Genomic DNA, 27,235 nt, shown 5'->3' with positions numbered 1-27,235 from the left:
CTGCATAGAACAATGGAAGATGTGTCCTTTTGATAATATTCAGTGAATGCCATTTTGTTCACTCTGGAAAAGTCCTCAAATTAAGAGTAGAGTGCATCTTGATACTCTATATTGCGTTCCATAGACAACAAAAATTTAAACGGAACCAATACAAAGAAAACATAAATTATCAGCGTAATACTGAGATCTGAGACACTGATATTGTTTGATTACCTGGACTTTCGTTTAGTGAAGTAATTGTGGGGATATAATTAATATACTAATATAATCTTTCCATTTATTTATTTCTTTATTTTAGCTCCTGAAATTATTGACGTATCCTCCAAGGCTGAAGAAGTAAAAATAATGACCATAACCAGACAGAAAGAGGTTCAGAAAGAAAAAGAAGCTGTGTATGAGAAAAAGCGAGCAGTCTATGAGGAGAAAAAACTTTTCATCGAATCTTTGGAAGAACCATATGACGAACTGGAAGTGGAACCATACACGGAGCCATATGAAGAACCTTACTATGAAGAACCAGATGAAGACTATGAAGAGACCAAGGTAGAAGCCAGAAAGGAAGTTCATGAGGAATGGGAAGAAGATTTTGAAGCAGGGCAAGAATACTATGAAAGGGAAGAAGGTTATGACGAAGGGGAGGAAGAGTGGGAGGAGACTTACCAAGAAAGAGAAGCAGTTCAAGTTCAAAAGGAGGTTTATGAAGGTACGTATAAATTGGGTGACTTTTTTTCTCTTTTCCTCATTTTTGCTCAGTTCACTATATTTTCAATGTTATTTACCTGACTTGCAATAGATATGAAATACATAAAATGATCATTTCCATTTCTTAAGTTTAGAAATCTCTGGAAACTTAATCTTTAAAAGAATCATTTTTTTTACAGTAACTTTCATGCTTTGACGTTGTAAGTTGCATCATTTAGTCCTATTGCTAAGACTAATTCCAAGTGCTATTTTCTAATACAGAAGTTCAAGTTTTACTTTCACTGCCTCATTGCATCTCTGCTTGATCCTGCTTCTAAGTTCAGCCAGAGAAATCATGTTAGCAATAAAGATCCCCAATACAATACTTTACACAATCATATATTATTCTTAACTTATTTAATTTGCAATTAATACAACCATCTGGAACTTACCTCCTTAAGCATCACTTCTTTTTCCTGTGTTTTTGTTAAAGAACCACATGAGAGAAAAATTCCAGCAAAAGTGCCTGAAAAGAAAGAAGCACCACCTCCTAAAGGTATGTAATTGGAATTATTTAAATAGATCAGAGCATCAACATCATTATGCTGGCTTGTTTGGAAAAGATGTATAAATCACCAGTTCAATCCAATATGTATGACTTCTTCTCTAAGCTTTATTATATCATGATTTTTTTTAGAATATCCATCTAATTCATTTAATGCAAAAATAAAACGATGATAAAAAGATGGTTAAGGTAAATATAAAATAAAGCATAACCAAAATACCTGATGTCCAGAAACTTGTACTTAAAGTTCAGAGCACCAAACTTGTCTCCCTCTAAAAAAAGTATACATATATATGCATATATACATACATATATATAGAGAGAGAGAGAGAAAAATAGAGAGAGAGAGAGAGAGAGAGAGAGAGAGAGAGAGAGGGTATTTTAACAGAAATTCTAAAAGTACTGCAATTTCTTTAAAATGCTTGCAGTTGTAAAGAAGCCAGTAGTTGAAAAAATTGAAAAGACTTCTCGAAGAGTGGAGGAAGCAAAAGTTCAAGTCACCAAAGGTATTATCATTTAAAACATTTCTAGCTCCATATACACAAATAATCTGTTTATTTATATTTATTCACGTTAATTATTTATATAGTCATCTAAACTATCTTAAATTTTGTGCAAAGCAATATTCCTTGCAATACAAATATATTTGCACATATTTTTTAAGTACCCGAAGTTTCAAAGAAGATTGTTCCACAAAAACCTTCCCGGACTCCAGTGCAGGAAGAAGTTATTGAAGTGAAAGGTACACATCTTAGTATTTCAGCTACAAGTTTTAAACATTTTTATTTGTGTGTATGGATATGTGTACATATATTACTAAACAATTCACAAATCTGAAACCACGAAAGTAGACATTCTTATGTAATATATATTTTATGTTGAGTTGCACATACGTATAATTTAAGTAAATAATAACATCCTCCACCTTTGCTTCTAGTTTTACTTTAAAATTACAAACTTTTTTATTTAAGGAAGATTTTCTGTTTAATGAGAAATCTTCTGACTTCACTATGTAATGCATTCCATTGCACATAATATTCCTCATCCTCTCATTTATATAAATAGACCCTAATGGATTTGGAAAAGCACCACATGACATGTGAAGAAGTGTCTATTTGATTCCCATTCAGTAATGTTTTATAAAGGCTGTGTGGGTTGTTTGTCCCTATAGATCAAAACATGATTTTTCTTCCTATCAATACTGAGTTTGTTGCCAAGCTGTTATATTAATGCACTCATTCTGTGTCTAAACACTTAAATATAGTGTACGATCTATGTATTTGATCTGGTGTCTTGTCCTAGAAAAAGAAATACTAATGTGAAATACTCTCTTTAAAGTACCAGCTGTGCATACAGAGAAGATGGTTATTTCAGAAGAAAAGTTCTTTGCTTCTCACACAGAGGAAGAGGTGTCAGTCACAGGTATAAGGCAAATTTGAATTTGGGGGCTCAAATGGAAGGACTTTAGATGAATTTATATCCCTCTTCTTATCTAATTTGTAATTGTGTAGGCATCTCTCTCCTTGTAATTCTCTGTCATCTTTTCATTTCACATTTGTCTCTGTTTTATTTTGTATTTCAATATTCTTTGTAAATTACAATTACCACCCACAATATGGCATATCAGTAATTATAATTTACATTTTTTAAAGTCCCCAAGGTACAAAAGAAAACTGTTACCGAAGAGAAAATTCAAGTTGCTGTTTCCAAAAAGATTGAGCCTCCACCTAAAGGTATTAGTGATTCATCCTAAATTTAAAATCTTTTAAGAATTCCATAGGAAACATCTGAATATGTTAATATTGCATAATAGATTTGGTCACACAGTCAACAGACCTCTAGTCACTATGTACAAAGGACATTACGGGGGGATAGGAAGACTGTGAGGAGGGCACCGGAGATAGGAATGAAAATGAATGGCGGCTCTGTTCCCTGCTTCAGGGAATTTACCATCTAGTGACCAACTATTTGGAAATAGAAATACCGTGTCCTGGAGCCAGCTCATACCAGCTCACCAGAGCAGATGGTTAAATTTTCAGGAATTTTGCTGCCCAGTGTTTAACACCTCCATGATTAAAAGTTAAATTATATAAACTTACAATTAAATAACCTATATTAAAACAATATGGTAATAAATACTGAAAACTTATGAGTTCCTATTTTACTGTATTTTACTATTACCTACGTTTCTGAGGTTGTTTCCGTCTATTGTATCTATGCGGCGGAAATAGTAGATAATGGTGTGGGGCTGCGCTCCTCTTCTCAAGTCCGCGGCAATGACGTCACTGCGGGCGTATTTACACCACCCTGGAAATCGGAAATCCGCAGCCGCTGCAAATTAGGGCTCCGCCCCCTCTTCCGCTCAAGTCAACTTTTTAAACATTTAAGATAACCTAATACAATTGTTTTAACGCAGCTGCGTTATGAAAGTTTCCAAATCTGGTGTCTGAGAACAGACAGGAGCACCTCTGAAGGAGAGGTGCTCCTGCCTGTTCCTAGGAAAGTGGCGGCTCCTGCAGTTTTAGGTGAATAGCAATCACATTTTCTAATTAGCACAATTTCTAATCACATTTTCCAATTAGCCTTGTCCGTTTCCCTTTAGCCTTGTTTCCAACATATAATTCTCTTTCATTCAATTGGTGTAAAAGGGAAATGTCTACTCTTTATTTTAATTCTAAGTCTTGTAACAACATGTGCCTTATAGTCAAAATGCACAATGTCTCAAAAATGGTGCTTTTTTTTAAGTCCCTGAGCCACCTCGGAAACCAGCCCCAGAAGAAGTGGTCCCTGTTCCCATTCCTAAAAAGGTGGAACCCCCACCAGCCAAAGGTAGAGTAGTATTTTTGAAAAAGACTTCTTAGTGTCTGTCTTCTTGTATCTTTTTCTGTGAGCTCTGTGTATTAACAAAATAGCATTTGTAAACTATTTGTAGTGTCCTTAATTCTGTCCATGCTGATTTCGTTAATGTGTGGTAGTGCATTATACAAGTATCAGTAACGTGTTTAGACTCCAGACCATGCTAATTGGGTCTTTGCTTCACATACGTATGTTAATGTCTCTACGGTATTGATGTATTTGGCATACATTTCCAACACAGATAGAACGTATTAAATTACATCCTAAATTCTTACACTCTTACTGAGGATTTATGCTTTAATGTAATCTTAAATGTCTGAGAAGAATAGAAGTCTCAATATTGTTTCAACAATGGTATCTTTAAAGTTCCTGAAGTTCCCAAGAAACCTGTGCCAGAAGAGAAAAAGCCTGTTCCCGTACCCAAGAAGGAACCTGCTGCTCCCCCAAAAGGTACACCAGAGCTGCTCCTGGGGCGGCCCTTAGTCCCAGTGCTTGGCGTTATACGGTCTTCATACGTGCTGTGCTGTCTTTCTATTTTGTGTCTCTTACGTGCTCCTGTGTTTTTCATTTGTTTATCAGCTTCAGGGGTCACTCTTGACATACACTATTCACGATACTGAACATTCCAAAGCCCCACCAGAAAGTGTTATTAAAGAAGTAACTAAGTCAGACTCCTATCCAAAATTGTTAATGTCTTTCTTCTCTTAGAGAAAGAAGAAACATTTATGAAACTTGTTCTCTACAGGCATGTTTCTAGGAAAAAACTCTTTCATCCCTCATCTATGTGACATTTTCTTTATAAAAACACTTTCACGAGTTACGATGAGATGCAAAGACCGACAACTGGAGAGTGTTTGGCAGAACTGAGTGTTAACTACATCAAGATGCACACAGTGCTGCTAGTAACGGCCACTCTTCTGAAAAGTCAATCGTGGCGAGTCTTGAAGAGTTGGAAACATTTCCATTTTTGACATTTACTTTCATTTGACTTTAATTAAACGTCAGTATTTGCCATGACTGTTGTTATCTAATTAGCTAGTCAGAGATCTTGCGTATAGGTAATGTTTGCATTCAAATCTGCTGATCCCTTGCTTTGGTTTTTTGGATTTGGTTTGTTTGTTTTCTGGTTTTTAGGGATAAAAGACACTGCTCTATGGAGGCAGTGAAGCTACAAACTGCACACATCTGGTCAGTTGTAAGGAGGTTCAGAAAGAATTCAACATCATCCAATTTAGGAGAAACCAGGCTCACTGAAATCATACATTTTAGTGTTTCCTTTTGCCTGGCTTCCCAATGTTTCTATTTTCTTCCTGAATCAAATCTGCTTCCCTCTGTCTCAAACTCTTGTCTCTTTCAGAATTCTAGGCCTTTTTTTTTTAATCAAATGATTTTTTAAAAATTATCTCTGATTATGTAATCATTAAAGTATAACAGTTATATGAAAATAAACTATAATGCTTGTAATGAAAATGTCATATTACTAAAACCAATACTAATTCCAAAGCCACTTGATCACTCCTGAAAGAGACACAGCGGCATGTCTTATTTCTCCATGAAAACGGATACATATAGTAACATGTATATATCAATAAACATCGCATGTGTATATAACAATATATACACACACAAGTGTATACCTGTAGCATTACATCAAGACGTTGCCAATGCAGGTGTAGAGTGCAGAGGCTCACAAAAACTGCCAATATCTTATCTAGAATGGAAACAATTGTTGCCAATAATGCATACTGTTAAAATACATCTGCCAATTAAAAATTCACCATCATCAACATCTACAATAGATAAACTAAACCCATTGTAAACCTTTTTTGGGTCAGAGATCCTGTTGAAAACTATGGAGCCTCTTAGAGAAAAGCACATGTGCGCATACCCACAGAATTTTGTATACAGAGCTCTCCAAAGCCATTGACACATGGATATCAGATTGAGAGCCTTACTCTAGAATGAGAGTGTTTCCTGAATTTTGAATACACCACAGGTGCACCAAAAAAATCAGAAGATAAATGGAAAAAAGAATAGCAACTGATATAGACACAACTATTCTAAAGATGTCTTAGTTTAAGCTATCTTAGATAAATTAAACCCATTGTCATTATGGCTTCCATTTCTCAATACAAAGTATAAAGAGATTTTTCTGTATCTTATATCCATACTCGATATTGTTTGTGTAATCATGGACTAATTTGTTTTTATCGAAAGTGTACCAATATATAAAGAAAGAATTCTGTACATATCCTTCTGTGTATTTAATTCATTTTTAATTGCCTACATGCCTCTATAACATTATTTGTGACACTTATCACATTGTGACCTTTATAACATTACAGTTTAATTTTCTGCATTATTTTGCTGATGCATAGCGAATCTATAGCAACATTAATGAGCTACATAAAGATTTGTGTATGTGCCTATGTCCATTCATAAAAGTGATATGTGTATAAACTAACATTCTGTTTTAAAAACTTTAAGTCCCAGAGGTGCCAAAGAAACCTGTCCCTGAAGAGAAGGTTCCTGTTCCTGTTGCAAAGAAAAAGGAAGCTCCACCAGCTAAAGGTACAGTGACTTACTTAGTAAAGAAGTCCTATTTTTATGTCTTGAATACAAAACGTTTTTGTGTTTAATTATCTGTTAACTGAGTCAGTTAAATTCAAAATGAATGTTTTATAATATGAGTGAGAATTCAACAGATGTGTCTGTCTACCGGCCTTCTTTCCTACAAAATACCTGTACATTAGCTACCTTGGAAAATATAAAGTCAACTCTAAAAATTGTCTTTTCAAGTTGCTGAAGTGCAGAAGAGGGTTGTCACAGAAGAAAAAGTAACCATTGTTACTCAAAGAGAGGAATCTCCACCACCAGCAGGTACCTCATCCCATCTCCATGAAATAACCTTGTCTTTCCTTCAAGCTTCTTTAATTGCATGTCTTCTTTAATCGGCCTGCCAGTTCTATATTGCTCATTTATTTTGCCTTTCTGAGAATTTTAAAATCCAATACTATCCTTTAAGTGCCAGAAATACCAAAGAAGAAAGTTCCTGAAGAAAAAAGACCTGTTCCTCGGAAAGAGGAAGAAGCTCCACCACCAAAAGGTACCGTCTCTCCATCTTTCCAAGAATCATGTTTATAATATTATGTTCCAAGACAAACAATATTTTGTTAGTTTTGTGATGTGAGTGCATTGTGGGTGTATATCTGTGTTTTGTGTTGGGCTTCAATGAAATAACTGAAGTTCTAAAAGTGCATAATGTTTCTAAAGTGCCAGCTCCGCCTAAGAAACCCGTCCCAGAGGAGAAAGTTCCTGTACCAGTTCCTGTCCCTAAGAAAGCTCCTCCTCCCCGAGGTAGGACTTGTCTCAAGCTTCTGACGACAGTCTATGAGCCTGGGAATTCTTGTTGCTTCTCTCTGCTGTCTTCTTGTGCTGACCCTTTGTCTCTCTTCTGATAGAATTTTTGTGTGTATAGACTCGTGATATGTTATGTAACTTGTTTTCCCATTTTGCTAGTGGAAGTTGTATACTGTGCAAATCTTCTCCAAACTCTAGGGAGAGAGAATTGTTAAGATTCTTGATTTTTAAACTTCAACTTTAATGCTTTTTTCAAGCCGAAGTGTCTAAGAAAGCTGTCGTAGAAGAAAAAAGATATTTTGCCGAAGAAAAACTATCCGTTGCAGTTCCTCAAAGAACGGAAGTCGTGCGGCACGAAGGTATATAAGCTATATAACCCGAAGTGAGGGGAGAATTGAGTTTGCGTGTGTTTCCTCGAAGTCTTTTCTTTGTTCCAGATGAGATTGTTTACGTTAGAAGTTGTCCTTATCAGTGTCTACTTGTAACCTTCTGAGATTGAGCCTTTTGTATCTGCGTTGATCTTGAGTCATTCTAAGAAAGTGAATAGGTGCTGAAAATGTGATAATTGTGAAAGTGGCCAGACTTGGACACAATCTGAATATTCTTCTCAGTCTTGGGCTGTACTGTCTCCTCCTCTTAAATCAGCTCTTTCCTTCTTGTAATGAGGAAGCACTGTGAAGCCACATCCGAAGCAGATAGAAAAACCATTGTCCATCTGTAGGAAACACCTGGCTACTATCAGTATTTCAGGAGGCTAAATTTAAATTAAATCTTATCTTTTAAAATATCTGCAGAGGAGGAATGGAGTTATTCAGAAGAACAGGAAAGAGTGTCCATTTCAGTTTATAGAGAAGAAGAAAGAGAGGAGGAGGAAGCGGAGGTTACAGAATATGAAGGTAAATGATGCAAATAAGCTAGAGATGGTGTGGAGTCCTGACGAGCTGCTTTCTTTCACAGATTGTGTATCAGATTATTGAAAGTGACACAAATTCAGTGAACATCTATTGGCCTCAGTAAATGTATCTCTTGATCGAAACACAAGATTCAGGAGCATTACTTAGAGTAAACACCAAATGTATTTGTTGTACGTCTCGTCTTACCTGACTGTATGGAAAAAGAGTCTTCATGTTTGTACGTGACTAATAGGGCAGGTTTCTCCATACACATTTGTCCTCTCATTAGACAGAACTGGTTTTGGTTGGTGGACTGGCATAATCTTCCCCTTGGTCGTCTGATGTCTAAAACCTGGGTAACATGATGTTGATAGCACAACTCACTAATGTGTCCTGACTCACAGTTTTTAAATGAACAAGAAATTATATTACCTTATTACATTCCAGAAGTCAAGGCCATGCTTGAGAGGGAAGCACTGAACACATAGGGCTTTCCTATATTTTATGTATGGAGAAAACAATTATGTAATATCTTTGATTAGATTAACTTGTTATTCAAATTGTCTATACCTACAATGCTAGTTCTCTATACTTCTTAAGAACTGAACAACAAGCTTTCTTTCAGTGTTGAGATACCTTTTCAATTAAGACACCACTAGATTTCCTGCTAAAGTCCAGCATGCTGGCTGAACCCTTATATCTGAAAGAACTTTCCCAAGTTCTAACGAAGCTCTTCTTTAAAGGGAAGTCAGTAAGTTCCTTAACAAACTAACTCTCTTCCCAATGAAAAGATGAATAAAATTGTACATTTAGGTGCTCTCGAGTGCATCTCTGGCTAATAAAAGGTGCCTCATCCCTTCTCCACTTCTCACTTTTACCATGTGAAATCCAGATGTGCAGTGTTAATGGAGTGGCTGGGAACAGAACAAGAAGGGCCATGACTCCTGAGAGGAAGCCAAGCAGTTCTGTTGTGCTTCCTGGGAAAGACCAATATGTCAGGCAAAAGTCAGGATTCTGATGGCTTCGAAGAGAGCCCCATCCCTTCCAGAAATGGGAAACCAAATATCATACGTAAACAAGGAACGTTCTCATTGCATGAATCGGATTTGAGTTTTTGATAGTATGCATTGTAAGTTTCTGTCAGTACTATAAAACTCTAATTAAAAAGAGAGACAGTCTATAATATTCTTATGTTTTCGTTAGGCCCAAAAGATTAGGGCAAAGATGAGTAGCCTGTAAAGTTTACGTCCAGTGTAAAGAGATATGTTTTTAATGTTTTTAACTAGATCTTCCTATTGTATAATAAACTTTATACACATAAGCTCAAAAACCATATGAAGACTCCTGCCTCTTCTACCATACTTGCTCCCACAAAATTGGAAAAAAAAAAAAAAAGCTTGTTTCCATGTCCTCAGTAGGTTTGTTATATGTAATACAGGTCTTTTCTTTCTCATAAACCTATTTACGACTCCTCAAGTTTACATTTCTGCCTTGCAGCCTTCACGTCTAGAGTGTTCTGTTATTTTTTGAACTTATCTTCAACTTCTTGTGTTCTTGGTAATTTAGCCTCTAGAATTGTTTTGTCTTGTATTTGTCCTGTTCTACCTGTGAAGACAAGCATCACCATCTTTATGATGCACTTGAAAATTAAACTACTGGAACCTAGTTCCCTTCCTCTTTATTAAGGCATATGCTTTGGCTAAAATGTTCTTCTTTGGGTATTCTAAATGCGAACAATCAGGGGTTTGGCAAGTGTCAAACTTTTGCTATTTTAATTACTCTTTGCAGTAATAAATTACAGTTAGAGTTAAACATTAAAAACACTACCACTTATCCTCTTTAAAACTGATGTCTTTAAAGTGATGGAAGAGCCTGAGGAATACGTTGTGGAGGAAGAGCTGCACGTTATTGCTGAGAGAGTGGAAGCTGAGCCAGCAGAAGGTATTCAGACTCTTAAAATAATGCTAGCCCTATGTGTGTTTAGCTTGTCCCATTCTTTATGTTCTCTTGCAGTTAGTTTATTGTCTGTATCACAAATGTTGATAAATATCCTGTGTAAATAAAAAGACTCCTTACATTTGTATTAAAAAGAAATCTGGAAATTTCTACAAATGTATTTTATAATCTTTTCAAGTGCCTGAGAAGAAAATTGTACCAAAACCGAAAATTCCTGCTAAAATAGAGGAGCCTTCACCAGCTAAAGGTACAATTCTCTCTCAAAAAAATGTGATATCACTTGTCTTGATAGCTGTAATGATGCCTTTCATTTGAGAAATTGCCTGTTTTTGTCAGCATGTATGTACAAACATTTTTGCTGAATATAGTCATTAATGTTTGTGTAAATGTGTGATCTTTTTGACACGTGAGTTCTTTGCCCCAAAACAATGTCACTTCTTCTGTAATGCAAACTAATATTCTTAAACCTAATCTTTCTAAAGTTCCTGAACCACCTAAGAAAATCGTGCCAGAAAAGAAGCTTCCTGCTGCTGTTCCTAAGAAGGAAAAGGTGCCACCAGCTAAAGGTATATGGGTTTTACTTTATTCTTGAATATTGTCTGTCTTTTTAAATCTTAAATGGATATGTTTAAGGTTAAATCTCAAATTTTTATAACGTTAACAAGAAAATGTGTGCCTATGTTTAGTGTTTTTCATATTGTGTGTTTGACTGTGTTGCCTGATATCTTCTAAGTGCCAGAAGAGCCAAAGAAACCAGTTCCAGAAAAAAGGGCTCCTCCAAAAGTGGCTAAGATAGAAGAGCCTGTCCCCACCAAAGGTAAATGAAATCCCCAGCACAAAAACTAGAAACACGTCTTGTCCTTCGTCCTCTTGCTGCTGTCCTTGGGTCACTCTTTTTATATGGAGGTTCTTGGTGTATGTTGGTGACCGTGGTGTATTATTGCCTTGTCTGTGGACGGAGTATTACTCACCTGTTGTGAAGTTTATTTGTGTGTACCTTGCAAATGGTTATATTCTAAAATCACAGTACTTTCTGGCTAATATATTTTTAAAATTCCACTTTAAGTACTATAACTCCCTAATACTAAAATTATCTTTCAAGTGACTGAGAGGCACATGCAAATTACCCAGGAAGAAAAAGTTCTTGTTGCTATAACTAAAAAAGAGGAGCCTCCAAGAGCAAGAGGTACATGGGGCTTTCCAATCCACAGAATAGTGTGCTTTCCCTCTTCTCTTCACCAAATACACTGGCTATGGGTGTTGGTTTTTGTTGTCATTGTTATATTATTGTTTTATGTGTAAAATAATGAAAATGTCCAGTCTTTATGTTTGAGTTACTATTACACGACTGCCTTTTTGTGGTTTGAATGGGGGAAACAACTCTTTAAAGTGAAATCTGTCTTTAAAGTGCCAGAAGAACCCAAGAGAGCTATTCCAGAAGAGAAAGTTCCAAAACTCAAACCTAAAAAAGAGGAGGAGCCACCAACAAAAGGTATACCAACTTTCTCAAAAATCAAAATAAGCATATAGATATCGAAACCATTCTAGTAGAATTGGGATCCCTAGAAAAAATAATTTAAATACATATTATAAAGTAAAGTAATATGCATATGCTATTTCACTTTAAAACTACACATATCTGATACCAGAAAGTATTCTCTCTCTCCTTTCTTTTCTAAAAAAAAATGAAACTCCCCACGAACATGTGTAGGTAGTTTCCCTTAAAATGTGCTTGTCTTCTAATATATCTTTATTTGTCTATATACTAAACTCATCAGCCGAAATGCTTGTTCTGTGTGGAAATCGTTGATGAAACTTAAAATTTTTTAAATCCTAAATTTTCTACGTTGTGCTAATAGAGTTTATGACAATATCTTAGAATTAAGGTGAATTACCATTTGTTACACAAGTTGCTGTCTAATGCTTGTTTGATAGTCTTTGTTTATGCTGTCTGGTTGTCTTTTTTTAACTCTCTTATAAATACTACTTGATCTTCCTAAAGTTATTCACTGTCTTTGAAGCATTAAGTAGCTTAGAAAAAAGTGTTCATATGTATATTAGACCATGTTTATTTCCAAGTCTATTGACTTTTCTTGCCATTTAAATGAAAAATTTAAACAACCAGCATGGTTATAAGTCATCTTTGTCCTTGGATTGTTCATACACAATTTTATTTTAACACATATATATTCAGAATCATGCAATTCACTTTTAATAATTACTCTTTTTAAAGTGGCTGAAATCAGGAAAAGAGCTGTTAAAGAAGAAAAGGTATCCATTGAAGTTCCAAAAAGAGAACCTCAATTCGCTAAAGGTATATTGTGCTTTGACTAAATAATAAAATGAAGCATGAAACTACACAACTCTTTGCCCACTAGTTCCCAGTTTGACTCCCATTCTTTATTGGCTTATTGTTGACTAAAGGCAGGGAATCTAACATAGGAAATCGGAAAAGGTAGATGTATACTCTGCAATACCTTGCCCAGCAGGTCTCCCAGGCAGGGTCTCCCACAGCCAGTGCATGAGACCATCACAAACAATGAAATCAGAGCACGTTGTCCCTCTCATCTCTAAATGGGCTTCAAGTAAAATGCTGCCTGTTTTCAATATTATCCTAGAAGTAGCTGTAGCAGAAGAGAAAGAATGGTCTTATACCCGAGAAGAAGAGGTTGTCTCAGTACAACGGGAAGAGGAATATGAAGAATATGAAGAAGAATATGATTACAAAGAATTTGAGGAGTATGAACCAACAGAAGAGTATGAGCAATATGATGAATATGAGGAACGTGAATTTGAACATTATGAAGAGTATAAAGAACGTGAAGAATATGTCACAGGTATGAGCAAAACTGCAAACCTGAAGCCACATTAAATATGTGCAGATTCCAGTAGAATAGGATAAAATTTGGGATGCCCAAAGAAATTTGGAAAGAACTTTGTTTCATTTGGCAAATTCAGAATTTTGTTCTTGGATAACTTCTAGAAAAAAAAACCCTCTCTGAATCTAAGGTTATTGTTAGACTTTAGTTCTTGGAATAATCTATTTCCCCCCTTATTTTCACTTATACCTAAAATGGGAAATGTCACTAAAAAGTTTCTTTCTTTAAAAGGTTAGGAGTTGATATTCAAGTGCTCATGACCATTCATGATTAAAAATTTCTAAATGTCTCTCATTCTGAAGCTTATTATTATCAAGTTATTGAGAAAACATACTACTCTCAGGCTTCCCATCACCAAAACTTGACAAAGACTCCTCAAAAGTAAAGGCAGTTAGGGGCTGGCCCCATGGTCTATTGCTTAAAGTTCTGTGTGCTCCGCTTGGGCAGCCTGGGGTTCGCGGGTTTGGATCCTGGGTGCGGACCTACTCCAGTCATCAGCCATGATGTGGAGGCGTCCCACATGTGAAGTAGAAGATTGGCACAGATGTTAGCTTAAGGCTGATCTTCTTCAAGCACAAAAAGAAAAGAGGAGGATTGGCAATGGATGTTAGCTCAGGTCAAATCTTCCTCACCAAAAAAAAAAAAAGCAGAGAAGGCTAACACAAGCAGTTGTGTTTTATCTAATGAGGATTAATTTGTAGGCGTATAACTTTGTTTCCAAAGAACTTATTTTTCTCAAATAATAAGTTCCTATTGGAATTTTGAAATGAATCAATATTATTTCACTTAATTTCTGATGTTTCATCGCCTAACTTTGAGAAAGTCCTATGTAGTTTTACAGATAGCATTAAAAACCCATGTTGCATAGAAAAGAGTTTTAACCATGATGTTGTCTACCTGAAGTGAAGTGAGAATTTTAATGTGTAAGAGAGTGTTACAATTACCTAATTTAAGTTAATAGCAAGGAGGAAAGGGCACTGAAAGGTTATTTAGGTCTTTTAGACTTTATTCTACTTGGACCCGTGATTCTCACTCACCTCTAGAGGCTACGGCTACACTGTAGATAAAATATACATTATTTTAATTCTTTAAGTCCATTTAAGAAATATTATTTTTTATTTACATTCTAAAGTCTAACCTTAAATACCATGTATGTACTTTTAAAGAGCCTGAGAAGCCTGTCCCAGTTAAGCCTGTCCACGAAGAACCAGTTCCCACAAAGCCAAAGGCCCCACCAGCGAAAGGTAGAGTGAAAATAATATTACCAGTTCTAAGAGACCTGTGTTTCTCACATGTCTGTCATACGATAAGTACATGTTGAAGTGGCCGTGTACAAATTGTGTGTGTGTTTGGGAATGTTACTTTACACATCTTACTTCTTAACTTTTTGTTCTTAGTACTCTTAAGAAATCTGGTTCAGGTTTTTAAATCTATTCCTATTGATATTTTAAAGTGCCGAAGAAAGCTGTCCCTGAAGAAAAAGTACCAGTGCCCATTCCTAAGAAACTCAAACCTGTGCCACCCAAAGGTACATTGCAGAGTGACAACTACCAAAGCCATCTTTGTTACTTGTGTTCTGTAGACCCGTCTTCCTACCTTGTTTGCTGGTCTTTGTTTTCACTGAATGTATTGTTCTGGTCCTGATTCTTACCTTTCACAGTTTTTCGTGTATTTTTATTTACATGGTATTTATGTGGTTGGTTTTAATGCTGTTCAATAATTAATATCTTTAAAGTGACTGAAGAAGCAAAGAAAGTTGTTGAGGAAAAAATACACATTTCAATTACCAAACGTGAAAAAGAGCAGGTGACCGAACCAACTGCTAAAGGTATAATAATTTCCTTCCTAGATAGTAGTCTGTTATAATGTCTTTTTAAAAATTAAGGCAGCTATGTTTTGCTTTGTTTTGCTGTTGTGTGTCTTTTAAATTAGTCTTTAGCAGGATATTGGATGTAAAAATCTGTAAATACAGGATAAGAAGATAACGTTACCTTTAAAAGAAAAAGTTATTTCAAAATACATCCACAGCCTCTTATAAAATGGCTGTGTCTTGCCACATGGCTACAGTGTATGTATATATAAAATAGAATGTTTGCACTTAAAATCAGTGACCATTTGGCACATTCCTGATTTATCTAAATTGATGTAATGATATAACAATATTCACCATAGTTCAGTAACTATTTATTCATTCTAAAGTCATTTTGGAGATTAAAAATAAAAGCTAACTCAGTATCTAGGCACTTTATTTCTGCTTTTTACTAAGTGTGAAGTAACTTCTCTACAATTTCAGGAAGTATACTTATCCACAAGTATTAGCTTCTCAGTAAAGGATATTTCCTACCAGCAGAGACACCTGAACGCTAACATCGTTTCACATTGAGCTCTGCTACCCCAGAGACTTACTTGAGTACCTCTGTGTGTTTTTATCCCAGTGGGGTTCAGAATCATTTCCATGGAACATAGAAAGTTTCCTATAGGTGAACAGTTGTGTATCTATCATATGAGAGGCACTTGCAAAATTATTCTATCTGCTTAAAGTACGACAAAGCGAGCATTGGCACGTTGGCCTGTTTCTGACAATAAAATTTTCTTATACTTAATATTTCAAGTGCCCCTGAAGCTCAAAAGGGTTGTCACTGAAGAAAAAGTACCAGTTCCTAAAAAGGAAGTAGCCGCACCTGTTAGAGGTACCTAATAACACTCATTTTAATGTGTTGTTTGTCTTTTTTGGTATAAAATTCATGTTCAGTCCTATGTGTGGAGTTCTTCTGTGGGAAAGATAAAGCTTATTCTTTCTTCTGTTACAAATGGCTATGTTCCTAATGTGTCTTAATTTTGCTGAGTAATTGGAAAGTGTCCAACCTAAAGATAATATCTTTAAAGTGCCAGAAGTACCTAAAAGACGAGAACCAGAAGAGATAGCCTTTGAAGAGGAAGTTGTAACCCAAGTAGAGGAATATCATGAAGAAGAAGAAGAGTACGTTTACGAAGAAGAGGAACTCGTAACTGAAGAAGAAGTGGTACCAGTGATACCAGTCAAAGGTAGATTATATCTCCTCCCAAAGGACACACATCAGCATCTTTGGAGTCTGAGTGTCTAATTTGGTCATATTCTGGGGTTTATTAGCACCAATGACCAATTTTAGAAGCAGACACTTTTAGATGCTGAAGTATGATTTCTGCAGTTGCTTTTAACATTTTATATCTTTTATGCAACATTTCCAAAATTCTTAATAATATCTTTAAAGTGCCTGAGGTACCCAAGAAACCTGTTCCAGAAGAGAAGAAACCTGTTCCTGTTCCCAAAAAGAAGGAAGCCCCACCAGCAAAAGGTACACCACCATTCATATCATGGGCATACGAAAGCCTTAATCTGCATATAAATAGTTAACTATCTTCTGAGTTCGAAACTGTGTGTGTGTTGCTATCTGTTGTTAGAAACATTAACTGTCCTTTATGTGGATGTGTTGTTACTCATAGTTAGAATTTACCAATAAACAATATCTTTAAAGTGCCTGAGATTCCTAAGAAGCCAGAGGAAAAAGTTCCTGTGCCCATTCCTAAAAAAGAGAAGGCTCCACCAGCTAAAGGTACATCTCTTTATAATCCATCAGTGGGATGATGTAATAATTTACTCACGTAGTATAACTTGGTGAGCCATATCAGGTTTTTCCCCATGACAATATTAACAATATTAATGCCAAGACAAAGACCACCCAACTGGCTGATTATAGGAACAGTTTACCCTGCATTCATCTCTGAATTTTACCCTCAAAGGATGGTGATGCTTGGTGATTGGCTCCTCCTCTTTGGTGGAAAGTTCTTAGTGTAAAATGGATTCTTATTGTAATACCAAAGTGGACAGAATCACCACTTACCAGGCATTGCGTGTTGTCTTTATCACCAGTCTGTTTCTTCAGTGTTTTCTATCTTAATTTTTGTGCATTTCCCAGCCTTTGTTTTGTAGCTGTTATTATTTTCAGTCTTAAAGTGAAATCGTTAGAATATCAATGATGCTTCAAATAAGTCCTGAAATTGCTGGATTCTTATCTATGGGTGAAAAATGTAACACTAACCTTATTTGATATCTTTAAAGTTCCTGAGGTACCCAAGAAACCTGTACCAGAGGAGAAAGTGCCAGTACCAGTTCCTAAAAAGGTGGAAGCTCCACCTGCCAAAGGTACATGAACTTACAGTGTCGCAAATTTTTTTATTTCACATCTACATATAAGTGAAAAATTAATTGGTTCAATTCGGTGCTCTTTGGGGATGCAACTCTTTAATATTTCTTTATAGAAAAGAAAAGATTTTATTATTTATTTATTTATTTATTTATTTATTTATTTTAAAGATTGGTACCTGAGCTAACGACTGTTGCCAATCTATTTTTTTTTCTTTCTCCTTTTTCTCCTCAAATCCCCCCAGTACATAGTTGTATATTTTAGTTGTGGGTCCTTCTAGTTGTGGCATGTGGGACGCCACCTCAATGTGGCCTGACGAGTGGTGCCATGTTGGCGCCCAGGATCCAAACCAGCGAAACTCTGGGCTGTGGCAGTGGAGCACGCAAACTTAACCACTCAGCCACGGGGCCGGCCCAAAAAGATTTTATTTTAAAGATAAAATACTTCTTGAAATACCTCGGTCATGTTTTTATTACCTTATCTTAATCTTTTTGAGACTACGCTTAGACTCAAAATTTCATGTTATATAAAATTTTTCTCTAAATCATTTCTTTAAAGTGCCAGAAGTACCCAAGAAACCTGTGCCTGAGAAGAAGGTGCCAGTTCCTGTTCCTAAGAAAGTAGAAGCTCCACCTGCAAAAGGTACATCCATTCATCATTCAAAGCACGTGGGGAAAAACCCTAACATTTATGCATATTGACATACAAATTCCCCCACAACGTAACATTTTAAAAAATTATCTGTCTGTTAGAAATATAAAAGTCGGGGTTTTCGTGATTAGTTTTTCATATCTGTTGCTCTAAGACACATAAAAGAACACATTCTTAAAGGTAAATAATATCTTTAAAGTGCCAGAGGTGCCTAAGAAGATCATCCCAGAAGAAAAGAAACCAACACCTGTTCCGAAAAAAGTGGAAGCTCCACCACCCAAAGGTACATTAATCTGCAGAACCAGGGCAAAAATGAAAACTAACTGGTGTTACACAGCGTCACTAATCATAATTAATGCTTCATGACATTTACCTTGATGACAGTTGATGCTCTATGATCACAGAAGATTTGCTTTTTATGTTGTCTCGTTGTGAATATTGTACATAAAAGTGATGTTTGTATGACTGAATAAATATCTTTAAAGTGCCGAAGAAACGTGAGGCAGTTCCGGTTCCTATAGCTCTGCTTCGAGAAGAGGAAGCTCCATTTGAAGAAGAAATTGCTCCTGAAGAGGAAGTTCCACCTGAGGAAGAGGAAATTCTACCTGAGGAAGAGGAAGTTCCACCTGAGGAAGAGGAAGTTCCACCTGAGGAAGAGGAAGTTCCACCTGAGGAAGAGGAAGTCCTACCTGAGGAAGAGGAAGTTCCACCTGAGGAAGAGGAAGTCCTACCTGAGGAAGAGGAAGTTCCTCCAGAGGAGGAAGAATTTGTACCTGAGGAAGAAGAAGTTCTTCCAGAAATTAAACCCAAGGTGCCAGTACCTGCACGAGGTATAGCAGCTCTTCTTGGAGTCATCAAAGCTTCTTTTGTGTTAAATTCTGCCTTTCCATCTTTTTGTTCATCTCCAATTTTGTCTATAATGCTTTACTCTCTATGTTGTCCGCCAACTAAATCTTAGAAAACATTCCAGATACATGTGCTGTTATTATTATGTATCTGTCTTGTGCGTCTGTCTATTGTAAATTATCTGAATGTCTTTTCAAATTTCATGATATGAAATGTTATTTAGTCATTTGTGGTCTTATTCTCACTTGTCTTTTTGTTATATATACAATACTGTGTATGTGATTTTTAATGTCTTAAAAATGAATGTTTTTAAGTGCCTGAAGTGCCAAAGAAACCTGTACCAGAGAAGAAAGTCCCTGTTCCCGCTCCTAAAAAAGTGGAACCGCCACCACCCAAAGGTACACCTCCACAAAGTGAATACACATTCATCCATAGCTTTACCAGAAAAGTTATGGTGGAACTGGGTTTTAGGAAACATTATATTTATAAAATAGATAGTCACCTTTTTACTTATGAAATTGTTCAGAAACACTAATATCCACTTTCCATTGGATGCAAAGCAGTATTCAAGAGCAAAGATGAAAGGAAGTGTTGTCCCGGAACTGCCACACAAGTTCTACCTGATTCCCTATAGTTTTATTAAACATCATCATTTTCATATAGATATTCTGCAAAGGTAAATTATCTACAGAAAAAAGACACCTGAAGAATATGATGAATAAATCTACCTAAATTGTATGCTTCAACCATTTATAAAGTGCCCTTATAACACCAGGATGAAATAGAAAAAAGAAAGATTAATGTATTTATCAAAACAATGAGAAATACCTATATCTTCTGATACATATGTATAAATGGTAGCCCAGCAGGTTTTTATTTTAGCCTTGACTTTGTACCTTGCTGTGTTACCATGAGCAAGTCCTTTAACCAATCTGAGCCTCAAGTTCCTCTTCAGTGAAATGACCTCCCCACCAGGCTAAATAGTCCTATAGTCAAGGAAATGGTAAAGCTGATCCTTTATTGGATTTCAAGGATTCAGAACTATTTTTAGAGATAATGATTTAATAAATTCCTAGTGAAATTTAAATGGATGAAATAACAGCATCTATTATCTGATAATCAAATAGGTTGCTGATCCCTTACTCTACAAAACCTAATTATATCATAACACTTGGGCTTCCATTCCTATCTTGAGTGACTGTTGCATGTTGGTCTTTCTCTGTGTGTCGACTTCTTATGTTTTCTCTTTTCTGTCCCTCACAACAATTCTTATCATGAAATGATGTCTTTAAAGTGCCTGAGGTTAAGAAGAAAGTAGCAGAGAAGAAAGTGGTCATTCCCAAGAAAGAGGAGGCTCCTCCTGCCACAGGTACTACTATTCCCAAGCAAATTAGACACTGCCATTTCTTTCCATCACCTGTAAACGTCAAAGTGTCCTGTTTCTGTATTTGTTAACACAGCTTATATTATTGCTCTATCCATTGTCTCTGTGTGAAACGGAAACTGCAAAATAAAATAATATCTTTAAAGTGCCTGCAGTGCCTAAGAAACCTGAACCAGTAAAGAAGGTGCCTCCTCCTGGTCTTAAGAAAGCAGTGGCTCCTCCTGCCAAAGGTACATCATCCCAAAACAGAGATGTGTTTGCTGCGCCAATGTTGAACTGTGATGCAACCCACACAGGATGTTCAACATAAATATTGTGTTGTATGGTCTGTCATTTACAGTCGTCATTTGTGACTCTGTTGCACCCATGTTTGTGCTATGTCTGTTTTTCCACTTTGTGTTTGGGTATTTACATCTGTGTATGTTGTTTCTAAAAAATAAAAATACTAAACTCATATATCTTTAAAGAGCCAGAAGTAACTAAGAAACCAGTCCCTGAAGTACCCATTGCTCTTCCTAAAAAAGTAGAGCCTCCAGCAGTAAAAGGTAGACTATCTCTTTAATGGACTCTTAATCTTAAACCACAACCCTCTTTCTTTTTGTCTCATTAACTGAATCCGTGAAATGTCGATGTTTCATCTTGTGCATGTGTGTTCTTATATTTACTCTTGTGTTGAAAAACAGGAAACTTGATCTTTATATACTCTTCTTTGGTTCTTGCATTTTAAGTACCTAAAACAATCAATATCTTTTAAGTTCCTGAGGTACCTAAGAAAGTGGAAGAAAGACCAATCGTTGTCCCTGAAGAAGAGGAAGTTCCACCAGTTGAAGGTAGATGACTTTCTAAGAAAATCGCATTTTCAAAGTCATCATTGTCTAATATTTGAAGGATGTAAATGCACATTTCACTACAGAAAAGGAACATATTCAGACTCTAAAAGAAATTATTTGCCTAATAGAAATTGAGCGGCTCATTGAAACCAAACCTTTCTTACACGCTTAGTCTGTTTGTTGTTTGTTTTATTTTAATGAGAATCTTTGAGGTGAAACTGTATTTGCCATGGAAATTTTTCATCAAATGACTTGGTTGGCAGTTGTGGGATAAACTTACCCAAGAGAAATTCCAGTTAAGCCTGAGCAACTGGTACAGAAAATCTGACTTGTACCCCTGAGTGAATGTTTGACTTCAAACAAGCTCGCCTCCATTAAAAAGAATAATAATAGGGGCTGGCCCCATGGCCGAGTGGTTAAGTTCACGTGCTCCGCTGCAGGCGGCCCAGTGTTTCGTTGGTTCAAATCCTGGGCGCGGACATGGCACTGCTCATCAAACCACGCTGAGGCAGCATCCCACATGCCACAACTAGAAGGACCCGCAACTAAGAATATGCAACTATGTACCTGGGGGCTTTGGGAAGAAAAAGGAAAAAAATAAAATCTTTAAAAAAAAAAAAAAGAATAATAATATTTTGAACTAAATTCTTTCTGAGGTCCTTTACAATTCTAAAATTCTGGGAAGAGCCTAACATATTTTGAAGACCCAGTAGATTTTTTTCAAGGACTAATGAATTTTCACATGCATTTGGAAGGCTGAGCTATGAGTTACCTTCACTGATCAGACAACCTTAGTTTTCATATATATCATTTTAGTCTAATATCAAAAGAATTATAAAAATAATTGACAAAATAATCATCTTTTTAAAGTGTTTGAGGAGCCTGAAGAGCCTATTCCAGAAGAAGAGATCCCAGAAGAACCACCTACCATAGAGGAGGAGGTTGAAGAAGTAGCACCACCTAGAGGTACAGTTGCTTTCATGAGTTGGACATTTAAAATACTTGGTCTTCTAGATCTTTCTTAGAATTTGCCTAAATCTAATATTCATCGCTATATTTTTCTTAGATCATATCCATGATAAATTAAAGATTAATTATGACTGGCACCTGAAGCTTTGTGTCCCTTTTCTCCCCACAAATTTTTCTACTGCATCTGCAATACAATTAAGAATGAGAGATTGCTTTTGTGTTATTGGTACTTTAATTTTTTCTGGCCAGGCCCAATTGTAATATTTTCTCCTAGTTTTCAATTCTTAATTTTTTCTTCCATGTTAAGGTGGGGAGAAAGTCTGTTTCTGTGGTGTTCACTTTTTAGAATAATTCTTAGCCTATTATTCTTGAAGACTATGACAATCTTTTGCATAATTGATGTTATGTTTGCTTATAGGATTTCCAAGTAATATCCTTCTCACCTTTAGAGTCACTACTCCCTATATGTAATTGCCATTTAAGTTGCTAATATTTTTTAAGTAAATCAATGTTTTGTGGGTTTTCTGGTATATGGGTGTTATTCTGTTCGTTGCATGTCATTTTTCAAAATTTCCATAAAATATCTTTTAAGTGCCTGAAGTGGTCAAGAAAGCAGTACCTGAAGCACCTGCTCCTGTTCCTAAAAAAGTAGAGGCACCACCAGCTAAAGGTATAGCAAATCCCAATTAATAATATCCTTAAATTCCCATTAATTTTCTTTTTAAAAAACAAAAGTATCTTTCACTGCTTTCTTAGAGTCAATTAAATAGCAAATTTATGAAATTGATTAAGGACAAGTAAAAATATCACATTCCATTTCTTCATCCTTTTTTGGAATGTTTAAGGATGATTGCGTGTGTGTGACTTATTCTGGAAGTTTCTGATTTTAAATAGCTGAGAATTTTAATGTTAATAGTATATCTCTCTATGCCCATGTACATAACAATGGATCCTTCTTCCCCACATTCCATTAATAGATTTTTATTTCATTACATAGAGTTTTCTCATGTAATTATAATAATAATTATGTCTACCGTACTATTTTATAGGGGGAAAATCTGTTCTAATGCTTGGATAATAACTATTTTAAAGAGCTTCATGTCCCTTCTGTAATATTTGGCCTAAGCATTCAAGGTTATTACAAATGTCCACTTCTCATTGCTTCCTAATTAGGTTAATGCTTGAGTAGTGCTCTTAGTAGGTTAGATTCTGCTGTCTCTCTCACCATAGGCATCCTCAGCAAATATAATAGTGTCCTGCAGAACATAATGCCATTGTCAAGGCTTGAGTACTCTATGATGGTAATCATTTCAAATAAGTCTTCATCAAATTAAAAATAGTAAAAATAGGACCAATATTGGTAATCCCCGCCATTTAAGAAAAAATAGAACAGGACAGGTTTTTTGCAGACATATCTTCTTCTAAGGGTATGGTTAGCACAAATGAGTGATTTGGGAAAATATCTGTATTGCCTATAAAATTGGTGTCCAATAGTACAGGTGACTTCTTAGACTTTGATTATCATAATGTTGATGCTGTTTCTGATGTTTTTATTTCATGTTTGCTATTGCATATTGTTGGCTAACTGAAATGCCTAATATCTTTAAAGTTCCAAAGAAGGTTCCTGAGGAAAAAGTACCTGTTCCTGTTCAGAAAAAAGAGGCACCTCCAGCCAAAGGTACATTTTCTCTCTTAAACCTGACTTTTCTTTCAATCTTTTTTCATTAAATGTTTTATGTCTGTATGTCTTGAATGTTTTTTATGTCTTTTGTCTATGAAAGCTTGCCCTTGACTGTCCTAAATGTTAAAACTGTATTTTTTAAGTGCCCGAAGTACAAAAGAAAGTCCCAGAAAAGAAAATCCCAGAAAAGAAAGTCCCAGAAAAGAAAGTCCTTGTGCCTAAAAAAGAAGCTGTTCCCCCAGCTAAAGGTATTTTTGGGAAAATATTTGATTTTCATGTTTTGTTGCATGAAAGCCTTTTTTCCAGTTGTCTTTATTTTAAATTTTGAATTTACATCTTCATTTCTTCTGTGTTTAAAAAAGATAAATCTCTTAAAATAGATGCTCTTTCAGGGAGGACCGTCGAAGAAAAAATATCAGTTGCCTTCCACAAAGAGGAAGTAGTTAGAGAAAGAACAGAATTTGAAATAGTAGAAGCGGAAGCGGTTCTTGAGGAAGAAGAGTTCCATGAAGTTGAAGAATATTTTGAAGAAGAAGAGTTCCACGAAGTAGAAGAATTCACCAAAGTGGAAGAACACAGATTTGAAGAAGTCCACGAGGTTGAAGAGGTCCGTAGGGTAATAGAAGTTTTAGAGGCTGAAGAAGTGGAAGTTTACGAAGAACCCAAAGCTCCACCTAAAGGTATAGGGGAAGTCTACAGATCTCACAAATTGTTAGATCTTGCTCGAACTAACTTTTTTTTAAAAGTGCATTTCATGTTCAGTTTGGAACCCTAAAAACGCCCACTTACTTTCCAAGTTACAATCATGGAATGCTTCAAGCATGAGTTTAAACTATTTGATACAAAGACTGATAGAGAGTAGAGACTAACCACACAGAGTATAATTTTGCAGACAAGATAATAATATTTGGTATCTACTTATCTAAGAAGATCACTCTATGAACTTGTGGATTCTTTTTTAAATCCAACTAAGAACGTTACCTGATTGTTGCAAGTACCAAAATAACTGACCAGTCTCATCAGTTGAGTGAAAAAAAGCTCTTACGTGTTCAGGCAAAATAACTATTGCTTTGTTAACATTTCAGTCAGCTCTTCACAAACTGATAGTTACTTATCAAAAGCTTCAACCATTTTATGCTAATTTCATTATAGAAATAACATTAAGGAAGTAAATGAAGTGTTAGTAACAGCACCTGCACTCTAATACTATATTCTGAGGATAAACCATAATGCAGATAAATTCTCTGCAGTCCCACTTCGGATCTTGCACAAATTAATATGTGTGTAACATGAAGGAATTTGTGTGTGTGTTTGTGTGTGCTTAGCATACAGAGTAAATCTATAATATAGGTGAAATTGAGCAAAATTAAGTCCTTTTTGGATGTAGGTGTGGTATAAATTCAAAACATATAAATAGGTAAAGCATTTTAGGAGCCCTCATTGGACTAACTTTGATCGTAGTGCTCCATAATACTTCAAGAGTTCATTCTAAACCAACACACTAATATCTTTGAAGGGCCTGAGATATCTGAGAAAGTCGTCCCTCCAAAAAAACCACCCACTAAAGTTGTTCCTCGAAAAGAGCCACCAGCTAAAGGTATTTTATTGGTGCAAAATTACCTACCTAACTTTAAATACAGTAGCACCCTCGATGCTTGACAAGTTTGCATTCTCCTTGATGTTTTCTTCTGTGTTTTCTGTTTTTGGAATTTCTAAAACAAACTAATATCTTTAAAGTGGCTAAGGGTCCAAATAAAGTCCTACCAAAGAAGAAACCCACTGTTGTTACACCTGAGATACCCAAAGCAAGTATCCCCACTAACCAAATAGTGAACCCAGATTTCCGTCTTTACTACTATTTGATTATATAATTACTAACTTGTCTATAGATAAATCCATGTTTACCTGTTAATTACAAATTTTAATAACTTAGTAAATATAAATACATTGTGACTGTTTAATGTCCCTGCTTTATTCATTTTTGTAAATCTCTTGAATTTCACAATAGAAATAAAAAATAATATCTAATAAATAATATATACTTATATCTTTAAAGTCCCTGAAGCTTTAAGAATGTTTACACTGAAGAGAAGGTGCCAATTAGTCCTCCAAAACAAGTAGAAACAGCACCAGCTGAAAGTTTCTTGTTAATTCTTCTTATCAAGCTCTTATGATTCTAACATGGGAAATTTCCCTGGATCTTTGTTGTCATATTTGTTATCAAAATTCAACTTATTTTAATTATTGTAATGTATTGATAAAGTGATGTCTGTATTTTATATTGTGGTTCTGTTCTGTTCTGTGTTTACATTTCTCTCGTGCTCTGCTTGTTAAAAATCTTCATGAATGTTTAAAAGTAAGAGAAATTATTACTACTATCTTTAAAGTGCCTGAAGTGCCCAAGAAAATTGTGGTAGAAGAAAAAGTCCGTGTTCCTGAAGAGCCCAAAGTTCCACCAGCTAAAGGTACCTGCCTTTGCTGATTCACCACTAATATAAAGCCTCCTTTTATTCACTTTATTTGTTTGTATTGATCCTCTTCTTAAGCAATTATTAAACAATGTTGACCTCTCAACTTCTTTTTTAAAATAATTCACTTTGGCAGCTATTGTCAAGTAGCTCTAGAAGCAAATAAACATTTCAAATGATGATAGAAAATGATGCTATATCCAAAGGGCAAAGTGTTTCCAATGTGACAAGTCAAGGACTCATTGACAAGGCCATCTAGAGAGATGCGTTGACTGTGTGTGTAGTTGGCTTATGATTCTGGAATTTTTGACATTCTCCTTGTTAGATGCCCCTTTTTGTCTTGACATTTTATACCCAATTATGAAATTCTTAAAAATAAAACAAACAAATATCTTTAAAGCACCTGAAGCACCCAAGAAAATTGTTCCAGAAGAGAAAGTTCGTGAAGCGGTTCCTAAAAAGCCTGAAGTTCCACCAGCTAAAGGTAGACACTGATACTAATCATAAAATGAAATAACTACGTTTCGTTATTCATGGCTTAATGTGAATATGTGTGATGTTAAATCCTTGTATTTTGTTTCTTTATATTCTTAATATCTTATATTTGTTATTTATAATAATTAATATACTAATATCTTTAAAGTTCCTGAGGTACCTAAGAAAAGTATTCAAGAAGAAAAATCAGCTATAGTTTTTTCTGAAGACCTGACGACGTACAGTGAGTGTAGAAAAATTGGTAGTTCTCGTTGGCTTCATTTGTGTTTGTCTTCGTGCCTTTTTAAAGTAAATATACTAATATCTTGTAAAAGCCTAAGCTGCCAAAAATATTTGGCTAAAATGAAATAATTTTGAATGGCTATTGGCCTCACAAAAGGTATATTTCCTCACCAATTTAAAAAATAAATAGTTCTTTTCTTATAACATTGCCTGATTTTCGAAAAGTCATTTGTCTTGTTGAATTTGTCATTGCCATGTCTTGTTAACTGTGCAAATGTCTTCTGCTTTGAAGCAATTTATTTTCTTAGACTATTA

At 35.5% G+C, this 27,235-nt stretch overlaps 1 protein-coding gene across 1 annotated transcript in view; it reads left to right on the top strand.

The window, feature by feature from the left end:
* TTN (titin) overlaps positions 1-27,235 on the top strand; it is a 268,972-nt gene that overhangs the window by 107,363 nt on the left and 134,374 nt on the right. Inside the window, exons 112-158 of the mRNA XM_070241291.1 lie at positions 299-703; positions 1,175-1,237; positions 1,675-1,752; positions 1,911-1,988; positions 2,585-2,668; positions 2,899-2,979; positions 3,992-4,075; positions 4,469-4,552; positions 6,590-6,673; positions 6,902-6,982; positions 7,128-7,208; positions 7,376-7,459; positions 7,720-7,821; positions 8,257-8,358; positions 10,216-10,296; positions 10,490-10,558; positions 10,794-10,877; positions 11,045-11,128; positions 11,414-11,497; positions 11,720-11,803; positions 12,545-12,625; positions 12,930-13,148; positions 14,357-14,434; positions 14,644-14,718; positions 14,926-15,018; positions 15,803-15,880; positions 16,077-16,235; positions 16,442-16,525; positions 16,706-16,783; positions 17,290-17,373; positions 17,933-18,016; positions 18,225-18,308; positions 18,511-18,855; positions 19,186-19,269; positions 20,166-20,240; positions 20,402-20,485; positions 20,723-20,800; positions 21,011-21,085; positions 21,956-22,051; positions 22,647-22,724; positions 23,664-23,732; positions 23,879-23,983; positions 24,128-24,415; positions 25,252-25,332; positions 26,123-26,200; positions 26,604-26,687; positions 26,847-26,921. Coding sequence (XP_070097392.1) covers positions 299-703; positions 1,175-1,237; positions 1,675-1,752; positions 1,911-1,988; positions 2,585-2,668; positions 2,899-2,979; positions 3,992-4,075; positions 4,469-4,552; positions 6,590-6,673; positions 6,902-6,982; positions 7,128-7,208; positions 7,376-7,459; positions 7,720-7,821; positions 8,257-8,358; positions 10,216-10,296; positions 10,490-10,558; positions 10,794-10,877; positions 11,045-11,128; positions 11,414-11,497; positions 11,720-11,803; positions 12,545-12,625; positions 12,930-13,148; positions 14,357-14,434; positions 14,644-14,718; positions 14,926-15,018; positions 15,803-15,880; positions 16,077-16,235; positions 16,442-16,525; positions 16,706-16,783; positions 17,290-17,373; positions 17,933-18,016; positions 18,225-18,308; positions 18,511-18,855; positions 19,186-19,269; positions 20,166-20,240; positions 20,402-20,485; positions 20,723-20,800; positions 21,011-21,085; positions 21,956-22,051; positions 22,647-22,724; positions 23,664-23,732; positions 23,879-23,983; positions 24,128-24,415; positions 25,252-25,332; positions 26,123-26,200; positions 26,604-26,687; positions 26,847-26,921 — 4,869 coding nt within the window. The remainder of the gene's footprint in view (positions 1-298; positions 704-1,174; positions 1,238-1,674; positions 1,753-1,910; positions 1,989-2,584; positions 2,669-2,898; positions 2,980-3,991; positions 4,076-4,468; positions 4,553-6,589; positions 6,674-6,901; positions 6,983-7,127; positions 7,209-7,375; positions 7,460-7,719; positions 7,822-8,256; positions 8,359-10,215; positions 10,297-10,489; positions 10,559-10,793; positions 10,878-11,044; positions 11,129-11,413; positions 11,498-11,719; positions 11,804-12,544; positions 12,626-12,929; positions 13,149-14,356; positions 14,435-14,643; positions 14,719-14,925; positions 15,019-15,802; positions 15,881-16,076; positions 16,236-16,441; positions 16,526-16,705; positions 16,784-17,289; positions 17,374-17,932; positions 18,017-18,224; positions 18,309-18,510; positions 18,856-19,185; positions 19,270-20,165; positions 20,241-20,401; positions 20,486-20,722; positions 20,801-21,010; positions 21,086-21,955; positions 22,052-22,646; positions 22,725-23,663; positions 23,733-23,878; positions 23,984-24,127; positions 24,416-25,251; positions 25,333-26,122; positions 26,201-26,603; positions 26,688-26,846; positions 26,922-27,235) is intronic.

This window comes from Equus caballus, chromosome 18 (assembly GCF_041296265.1).
Source record: "Equus caballus isolate H_3958 breed thoroughbred chromosome 18, TB-T2T, whole genome shotgun sequence".
Lineage (NCBI taxonomy): Eukaryota > Metazoa > Chordata > Mammalia > Perissodactyla > Equidae > Equus > Equus caballus.
This window is presented reverse-complemented; position numbering and strand designations above follow the sequence as displayed.